The sequence below is a fragment of the Nothobranchius furzeri genome, chromosome 16 (genome assembly GCF_043380555.1).
Source record: "Nothobranchius furzeri strain GRZ-AD chromosome 16, NfurGRZ-RIMD1, whole genome shotgun sequence".
Classification (NCBI taxonomy): Eukaryota; Metazoa; Chordata; class Actinopteri; order Cyprinodontiformes; family Nothobranchiidae; genus Nothobranchius; species Nothobranchius furzeri.
The window spans coordinates 4,728,972-4,739,083 of record NC_091756.1 but is presented as its reverse complement, the minus strand read 5'-3'; the positions used below and the strand labels follow the sequence as shown (position 1 = coordinate 4,739,083).

Genomic DNA, 10,112 nt, shown 5'->3' with positions numbered 1-10,112 from the left:
CGAAGACTTTTTGTTTGGAACGATTACTTGATTATTCCACAAGGTGGTGCAATGCAGGGTAGAATAATGGGTAAATGATAGCATCTTCTAAAAATCCAAAACGTGTTTATGAAATTTCAAATAATTTAAATGGAAATTAGTGATTTCAAAGTCACATTTAAAAAGAAAGTTTAACCCACCAAACATCTTAAAGACATTTTTTGGAACATTGACTCTGGCTTAATTAGAAAATCTTTCAGCCACTTTATTTTAAATGTTCCCAACATTGCTTAAAAATCCACTGATTTCAAGCCTCCATCATCAAATTCTTTAACCAACTGAGATCTTTTGATATAGTGGGTTTTATTTCTCCAAATAAATTTGTATATAATAGAGTTAATATTATTCACAGTTTTTGGGGCGATGTAAAGAGATAGATGTGGATAAATCAGTTGGGAAATACCCACAATTCATTTCACCCAAAAATGGAAAGATCTCTGCTAAGCCACTGATTCAAAGTTTTTTGTATTTGATCACTTTTTCCTTTCATATTCATTTCTTCTGTTTTCGTCTGCGATCTTAACTCGCAGATAGTTAATTTCTTTTTAAACGGAAATTGACATTATTTCTTTATCTATACATTCATACAGTTAAAGTAATTCACATTTTTTTGTGTTCAGATGAAGACCTGATGCTTTGGGAACTTTTTATGTCGATGATCACTACCTACAATCCAGCGCGGAACCATTTATCTGTTATTTTCGCGACTCGGATTTCTATAAGGTGACACACTTCCGGTTCGGAGCTCTCGTTGCACACGTGAGATCAACAAAACTCAAACTAAAGCAGAACAAAAGCGCGTATTTACTCGTTTACTGAGGCTAATTTCTTACTGGACATTTCCGGTGGTGCGTGAGTTTCCGCGGAGACGAACTGAGCGGATTTTGTGTTTTATTTGGACTTTAATCCGCTTCGGGCGAGTTAAACACGCAGCACAGGCTCGGAAACTGGAGGAGAAAAGGTCCCGGTTCTCACTCGGGAACGGAGGAAAACAGCTGACTTAAAGGAGAAGAGGTAAAACACATCCCTGTGGTTTAATTTGAAACCAGATCAATTATAGGTACATTACGATGTTGTCACGTGTCATTCCAAAATATGAACGATAAATGAGCCGCACTTGTGTAGCGCCTCTCAGAGTAAGGACTCCAAAGCGCTTTACACTACAGTGTATCATTCATCCGTTCACACACACTGGTGGTGATGAGCTACGATGTAGCCACAGCTGCCCTGGGGCACACTGACAGAGGCGAGGCTGCCGAGCACAGGCGACACCGGTCCCTCCGACCACCACCAGCAGGCAGCGTGGGTTAAGTGTCTTGCCCAAGGACACAACAGCAGAATTCTCTGTCCGGAGCCTGGATCGAACCTGCAACCTTCTGAATACTGGACAACCTGTTGAGCTACTGCTGCCCCAGTTTGGTGATTCAGAGAGAGCAGGCTATAAAACCTTCTGAAATGTCCTCAGACTGACTGGGATGGCACCAGAAACCACCTAATGATAAAGGTTACCAGCTTCTTTGTTTCACCAACGTGCCGCACGCATCCATAGATTCTAGATAAATAATGCTGCCGTTCTCAGCACACGTCCTTATTAATCACAACTTTCTGTAGCTTGTTGGACTGTCTTGAGTATGACTAGTTGTGCCTATTTTTGTGGCACAACAACACCTTATTGTTAATGTTGAGGACATGCCTAAACATGCTTGGCTCGGAGAGAATTAAAATGGCTCAGGCTCAGCTGACCAACAACCTTTGAGTCGTAATCAGTTGTTTGTTGTTGTTGTTCTCTGTGTTTCCGCTACACAGGCTCAACTTCCGCTTCTTTTGTTCTCCAGTAAAAGCTGCAGGGGTAGGGAACCCTGGCCCTGGAGAGCTGCCGTCCAGCACGTTTAGAGGTTTCAGTACTTCAACACAGTTCATTCACATGTTCAGCAGCTCGTTAGGCTCTACAGGTGCGCACTAAACACCTGCTGATTAAAATCAAGTGTGTTGTTGCTTGGAAGCCTCTAAACATGCTGGACAGCAGCTTGCCAGAACCAGGGTGCCTTACCCCTCCGATAAATGCACAGTAATTAACTTTTCGATATTTTATCATCAATGTCACTATCCAGTAAAAGGCAAAAGGAACACTTACAAGCAGCATATAGGGTAACATCTGTTATCCAGTGTTGGGAACGTTACTTTAATAAAGTAATTAGTTATAGTTACTGATTACTTTGTCAAAAAAGCAACTCAGTTACTGAGTTACGAGATTATAAAAGTAACTAATTACCAAGAAAAATAACTATTTTGTTACTTTTTCCATTAAAGAATGCAAAAAAATGGGTTAATTGAACTTTGTAAGTGCGTTACCGACACCTCTCTCTCCCTGGCTGCAGCTGAAGTGTGGCGGTCAGAAAGCCTCACGCTGCTGCTCAACGTTCGACAAGCACATAGTAACGCACAACCTTCCGTCCCCAGTAACGGTAACGGCGTTACAACAGTGGGAAAAGTAATTAATTAGATTATTCCGTTACCTAAAAAAGAACGCCGTTAGTAACGCCGTTATATTAAACGCCGTTACTCCCATCACTGCTGTTATCACCCATTCCTATGACTTCAGGGCTTGTTTTTGTCAACATCCAACAGCTTTTCCCCTGTGGTCACAAGACTGCTCTCCTCCCAGTATCTTCCTTTTGTGTTGGGCCCAACCACAATACTCGCACTGCGTGCGCCCTGCGGTCTTCAGCAAAGTGCACTTGGAGAAAGTGTGCAGTAGGGTTCGAGTGTGTAGCACACAAGTGTGCAAATTATTGCCGAACTGAGACAGGGAGCATTGCGTCATCGATCGCAACGCATGCCAGGCTGCTGGTCGCTGTGAAACTTTTTTCAAAAACCTTCATTAAATTTCAAACAAATAAAGTAATTATTTGAAATAAATTTTACTTCATTGCTGCTTTGTCAAAAATATTCAGACCTTCATGCTTATTTAGTCCTAAAATGAACTAATTTCATTAGAAAATACATATTTTCATAAAAGGAACTTGAGCCGTTCCTCCTGCAGCAATGACTTGTGGATAATACCCTTACCCGAGGTCCGCATTGCTGCAGACTTGGGTGAAGTGCAGATTAAGGGTGCAATGGGGGCGTGGTCAATTTCCGCACTTGAGAATTGGGACACCCTTCGCACCCCTGGCCAGGAGCGCACAATTGCAGTTCGCAAGGGTGATTATTGAGATTGGGCGTGTCCGATGGTTCGCTGAACGTGACAGTAGCGGCAGCTGCAGGAGCGGGTTGTCGGCTCAAAGCGTCCAGCGTCTCTCGACTCTCCGAGGGCGTTCAGGCTCCTTGTGTGGGAAAATGGTCGCTAAAGCGTCTAGTTTCAGCCTTCTCTTGTACCCAGCCGCTCTGGTGAGCTCTTTAAGTCGTTGTGGTCGTCTATAAGCCTCAAACGCATCAGGAGGAAAATGTTGGGAACACAGCCATGGATCTTTGGGAAGTTGTGTCCGTCCACAGGCATCTTCCCACTGCTTTCTCCTCTTGTTGCCAGTGGGAAAGCTGTAAACTCACATCACTCCCCTTGTTGCCCTCTGACTGGAAATTACATCCAAAAGCAGCACAATGCGGCATTTTACTTAATTATTAATACGGCGAGCACGTAAACAAACAATAGCGTCAATAGCTATTCCTCCAAGTACAACCAATATACGTCATCACCCCCCAGAGTGCATTGCTTTTGGAAAACACGGCGTCCTACGTATGTCAAAAATGTACTAAATATTACAGATTTATAAATAAACGGCTATATTTCGTGTGTTTCTAACAGCATATTTTGGTACAACAGAAAACTTGTGGCTGATTAGGGCATAAACGTCCTCATAGCCAGAGTTCCTGTTAAGGTACTGCCATCAAAAACCAGGTATCGTTAAAGTAGTAGTATAAAGAAATATCTACTGGTTCCCAGCCCTACCGACGCTGTTGTATTTTAAATAAATGTTGTACGTTACCTAGCTACCCTTTCTGCGAAAGCTCAAACTGCTCTGCTACTGTTCTCTACCGAGTGTTTTGGCAAAAAATAATTAAAAAAAAAACAGATAAATAAATGAACACAAGTTAAAAGGATTTTTTTGCCAGTAGGGCTGGGAAATGGGTATTAATTTTTTTACGTAAGTGGTCTTGAAAAGGTCTTAAAAAGTCTGGAATTTAACGTAATGAAACCTGTAGGAACCCTGTCGTGTTGTTTGTCCTCCCCAGTGGACAGGATGGACGGAAAGGTTAAGAAACAGAAGAAGCACCAGCAGAAGCACAGTGGGCCGAAAGCAGAGAAGAAGAAACTCAGGAAGCACGATAAACCAACGGAGGAAGATGACCGGAGACGCAACCCCAAAGCGTTTGCAGTTCAGTCTGCTGTCCGCATGGCCAAGACCTTCCACAGGTCAGTTCTGCTCAGACCTGCTACGAAGCCTGGCCGCTGTTTGGGTTGCTTATTGGGTTCATTGTGTTTTTAGGGCCCAGGATATAAAAACCAGGAAACATCACATCCCTCTTGTTGACCGAATGCCCCTCGAACCTCCTCCTGTCGTAATTGTGGTTGTCGGCCCCCCCAAAGTGGGGAAAAGCACCCTTATTCGCTGTCTGATCAAGAACTTCACTCGGCAGAAGCTTGGTGATATCTGTGGACCTGTGACCATCGTCTCCGGTGAGCTCAATCCTTCTTCAGTTGCACCCACTTAGTAAAAGTAGAATGGCCTTCATTTGATATAGCACCTTGTAGAGACCCCCCAAGGCTCTTTACAACACAATCAGTCATTCACCCATTCACACCCAGTAGTATTGGTTGGCTTTGTATTTTATACATAGGGCTGCATTTGGTGTTTCTCCAGGTAAGAAGCGGCGCCTGACCTTCGTCGAGTGTAACAACGATATAAACACGATGATTGATCTGGCCAAGGTGGCTGACCTGGTAGGTTTGACGCTTCTCTCTTGAGACTCAGATGAATGAAGGTCTGCGTAAAGCTGTTCTTTGTCCCTGACTCCAGGTGCTGATGCTGATCGATGCCAGCTTTGGCTTTGAGATGGAGACGTTTGAGTTTCTCAACATTTGCCAGGTGCACGGTTTCCCTCGTGTCATGGGAGTGCTGACTCATCTAGATTCGTTCAAGAACAACAAGACTCTGAGGAAGACCAAAAAAAACCTCAAACATCGTTTCTGGACAGAGGTTTACCAGGTAGACACAAAATCAGCGTGTTTTCTGAACCACTGAAGATTTTTGAGTTTTATCACCTTCTCTCGACACGTGTGCTTGTTGTATTTGAACTTGTTAGGGAGCCAAATTGTTCTACCTGTCTGGGATGCTCTACGGTGAATATCAGACTCAGGAGGTGAAGAACCTCGGCCGCTTCATCTCAGTCATGAAGTTTCGTCCTCTCGTATGGCAGACTTCTCATCCTTATGTGCTAGTAGACCGGTGAGGCTAAGCACTTGCTTTTTCCCAGATAGACTTTTCCGTAGTTCTGTTTCATGTGTGTTGATTCTTCTGTAAAACAACAATTTTATTCTCACTGACCTCCTGTTTGGACCTTTGGGTCCCATGGCAGCTCTTCTCTGCTTTTATAGCATTGCTGTTGAGCGCAGTTGTTGACTACATTTAAACTATACAGGGTCAAAAGCCACACAGTTTGATGAATTGAAGCATGTGTGATTAATAGGGATGGACAATATATCGGTATCGGTCCGATAAATTAAACCGGGCTGATATTAACAACCGATATTTTTTCCATTTGTGTCCGTTTGTTTGCATGTTTCAGAGGGTGAGGGAGGTGATGCGTATTTGTTTAGTCATGTGATCCTCTCAGAAGCGTAAATGTGTGTGTGTGTGTGTGTGTGTGTGTGTGTGTGTGTGTGTGTGTGTGTGTGTGTGTGTGTGTGTGTGTGTGTGTGTGTGTGTGTGCAGACACATCCAGCTGCTGTTATTTATTTGTTGTTTGTGTTTATTTAGAAACTGAATCTATCTGCAGGACAGTTTTACACCTCAAACCGACCCGCTCTAGATCATGACCTGTTATTAATATTATCACGTATTCTTTACACCAATCCGAACATTCTGTAATGTTCACACACATCCAAACCTTAGAACTGAAAAAAAAACAATATTAAAATAAACAAATGGTTAATATTATTTTTCATTATAGATCTGTGAACTTGTCACATTTGACACGTTATTATATTTGACATCATCCAGCCTGGGCCACGCCTGAGCCCATGTAGGGGAAACTCTGAAAGTTTCCTCTGTCAGAGCCTGCAGTAAAATCCCGATTGTTCTCTGGATCGAGTCCCACTGCCTGCGTCACATCTGGTTTGGCAGAAAAAAACAATTTTCTCCCGAATCCTAAATGATTTAGGTTTGTGTTAAACGTTTTTATTTACCAGTTCCTATTCTGTTTCTCTAAACATTTGTGTAAAGGAGGCTCTAACATGCAATGTGCTTTCTAACTGTGACCTTCCCTAACCGCTTATTTTTGAATAAATTTATTTCATCATGTGACAAGCTCTTCTTCTGTGGTTTTGATAGGGGTGCTCATGCGCCCTCTGATGGCAAAACATATATTACACCCACGCACAGAGGAAGGATGTGAGTTCAGCTGGTAGTTAACCGGGCAAAAAGATTTTACCCAGTTACAAAACCGGTCCGCTATGTACATCCCTACTTTAAGTATCTGGGTATCTGGCTTGATGGCACACTTTTATTTGACATTCACAATAAAACAAAACTTTTTAAAGTCAAGAATTGGGTTTCTATACCGCAACAGGCCATCCTTTACTCGTTCTGCAAAGCAAATCTTGGGCAAACAATCCTTTCCATTACAGTGGCCTCACTTATAGGCCTTCTTCCAAAGAGCCTCTTCACAAACTCGATGACATTTATCACTTAGCAGTTCATTTTGTACCTGTTCACTACTCATCGTTGTACTCTGTACTCACTCATCGCTCCATTCCCACAGGTTGTTGCATTGGCATCAAATTATATCCCAAACAATCGTCTGTAGAACAGTCATCTCGCTCATTACTCAGCACTTGCAACGACCAGCACCATTTACATTCCAGCAACTTAATCTCTATGGTTTCTCCCAAAGCTTGCACCTGCTTTAGCCGCTCCTCGTTCCAGTTTGCTGCTGCCAGTGAGCTGCAAAGATCACTAAAGATCACTACCTTCAATATTTCATTGCAATCAATAGTTTCTGGTCAATGTGTCTGCTTCTGATTACTTAGAGACTGTTTTATGTCTGTTTTGATCGCCTGTGAGAACAGTTCTTAGTCTTTGTTTGTTTTTATCTTGTTTGTTTTTATCTTGTTTGTTTTTATCAAGTTTGTTTTTATCTTGTTTGTTTTTATCAAGTTTGTTTTTATCTTGTTGCTCTTTGGTGTAAAGCTAATTATGCGTCTTTTGCTGCTGCCTCTTGGGCAGATCATCGTCATAAATGAGAATGAGTCCTCAATCGACTCATCTGATTAACTAAAGGTTAAGAAAAAAATTAAATTTTGGTGTATTCTTGCGTAGATGTTCTGCTGACTGAAAACCACCTTTTTTCAGTAGTCTTCCTGTTTTCTGTGTTCCTTTGTGCAGCCTAGAGGACCTGACCAATCCTGAGAAGGTTAGGATGGACCCCAGGTGTGACCGGACTGTGTCACTCTACGGCTACCTGAGAGGGGCACATTTAAAAAACAAAAGCCAGCTCCATATTCCAGGTGCGTAGCTGGGATACAGGTGTCTTCTGCTACCTGAGCAGCATGGGGAAACAAACTCTTGTTCTTTTTGCTCTTCTTTGATGTTTTCAATGGAAATGGTGCTCCGTCGCCCAGATGCGGGTCATCAGGACCCCCGTCTGGAGCCAGGCCTGGAGGTGGGGAACATTGGAGAGTCCATCCATCCATCCATCCATCCATCCATCCATCCATCCATCCATCCATCCATCCATCCATCCATCCATCCATCCTTCCTTCCTTCCTTCCTTCCTTCCTTCCTTCCTTCCTTCCTTCCTTCCTTCCTTCCTTCCTTCCTTCCTTCCTTCCTTCCTTCCTTCCTTCCTTCCTTCCTTCCTTCCTTCCTTCCTTCCTTCCTTCCTTCCTTCCTTCCTTCCTTCCTTCCTTCCTTCCTTCCTTCCTTCCTTCCTCTGAACCCGCTTGTCCATCCATCCATTTTCTGAACCCGCTTGTCCATGTAGGGTCGCGGGGGGGCTGGTGCCTATCTCCAGCATTCAACGTGCAATCAGGCAGGGTACACCCTGGACAGAGAGCCAATCCATCGCAGGGCAACACAGAGACACACAGGACAATCACACACACACACACTCATACCCAAGGACAATTTAGGCAGACCAGTCAACCTAACAGTCATGTTTTTGGACTGTGGGAGGAAGCCGGAGCACCCGGAGAGAACCCACGCATGCACAGGGAGAACATGCTAACTCCATGCAGAAAGATCCCAGGCCGGGAAGCGAACCCAGGACCTTCTCGCTGCAAGGCAGCAGCTCTAACCACTGCACCACTGCGCAGCCTTATTGTGTTTATATTGTGTTTTTTTGTATTTAAGAGACTTTTTAACATGGACAAATTTGTCCCTCATTCTCCTCCACCTCTTCATGCTCTTGCCACCTGAAGACCCATGTTTCCCATCATCTCCATCCACAATAAAAGCTTCCTGCGTATCTTTATACTCCTCCAGTTGCAGGTGAATGAAGTGTTTTTTAGAGTTTGTCCACAAGGTAATCTTCTGTCGCTAGATAACTTTGGCTCTCCTCATGTTTTTGAGGCAGTGCTGCTGTTGACATAATCAGCATCCTGGCCAATCACAAGCTTGTTCTCAGTCTCTTTTGATGGATGTTTGAAAAGTGGGCTTGACCCTGTCCATCTTTGCGAGCCTGCAGAAGAGTCCTTGCAAGGAAAGCAGTGTTTCACCAACACCGTTTGTAATGGGGACGGTGTGCTGCTGACCTCGACTCAGGATGTTGTGGATTGGTGGGCGGAGTTTGTTCTAACAAGTCCTCAAGCCCACTGACATGTATGCCAGTGAGGAAGCAGAGTCCAGGGACTTTGGGGTGGACTCTCCAGTCTCTGGGGCTGAAGTCACTGAGGTTGTCGGAAAGCTCCTCGTGGCAAGGCTGCAGTTCTTTAAGGCTCTGGATGTTGTACTGGCTGCGTTGGCTGCAGTATCGCGTGGACATCGGGGGAAGTCCAACTGGACTGGCAGACTGTGGTGGTGGTTCCCCTATTATAAAGGGGGACCGCAGGGGGCTCGCACTCCTGAGCCTCGCTGGTAAGGTCTGTGCAGGGGTTCTGGAGAGGAGGGTCCGTCAGATGGTGGAACTAATTCAGGAGGAGCAATGTGGTTGTTGTCCTGGCCGTGGAACACTGGACCAGCTTTATACTAGCAATGCACCGATACCGATGCTTGGATCTGAGTACTCGCCGATACGAATATTAATACCGATACTTCTACCACACAAAAAAATGCAATGAATTTGAATACAGGTTTTATTTTGTTCGGGAGAAGACTGACAGGTAGATACAAAATAAAATATATTAATAGAAATGATCACAAAACTAAAATATTCTGTGAACAGAAATGACAAGTTACAGCGAAGCCACTTTCAGGCACTGGTATCGGTTAATTTAAATCGATAACGGCCCGATACCGGTATCCGTATCGACACAACCCTACTTTATGCCCGTAGGGGTGTCCTGGAGGGCGTGTGGGAGTTTGCCCAACAAATCTACATGTTTTGTGGATTTGGCGAAGGCGTTCAACCGCGCCCCTTGGGTGCCCATTGGTGGGTACTTATGGATTATGGTGTACTAGACCCTCTGACACGAGCTGAGTCGGAGCTTGCTCCACATTGCTGGCTGTAAATCGAGCTTGTTCCTGGTGAGAGTTGGACTCCACCAAGGTTGCCCTTTGTCAACGAGAGGAACTGGTGGAGGTGGCTTGGGCATCTGAATAGGATGCCTCCTAGACGCCTCACTGTTGAGGTTTTCCTGGCATGTCCAACTGGGAGGAGACCAAAAGCAAGACCCAGTTTACACTGGAGGGACTACG

The 10,112-nt window shown here is 44.3% G+C and overlaps 1 protein-coding gene across 2 annotated transcripts in view; it reads left to right on the top strand.

Annotated features, from left to right (window-relative positions):
* The first annotated feature begins 830 nt into the window (after positions 1-830).
* Positions 831-10,112, top strand: part of bms1 (BMS1 ribosome biogenesis factor) — a 35,326-nt gene continuing 26,044 nt past the window's right edge. For both annotated transcript variants that reach the window (XM_070545359.1, XM_015976639.3), the window contains exons 1-7: positions 831-1,053; positions 4,273-4,453; positions 4,527-4,717; positions 4,902-4,981; positions 5,058-5,246; positions 5,344-5,486; positions 7,644-7,765. In XM_070545359.1, coding sequence (XP_070401460.1) covers positions 4,281-4,453; positions 4,527-4,717; positions 4,902-4,981; positions 5,058-5,246; positions 5,344-5,486; positions 7,644-7,765 — 898 coding nt within the window. In that variant the 5' untranslated portion in view covers positions 831-1,053; positions 4,273-4,280. The remainder of the gene's footprint in view (positions 1,054-4,272; positions 4,454-4,526; positions 4,718-4,901; positions 4,982-5,057; positions 5,247-5,343; positions 5,487-7,643; positions 7,766-10,112) is intronic.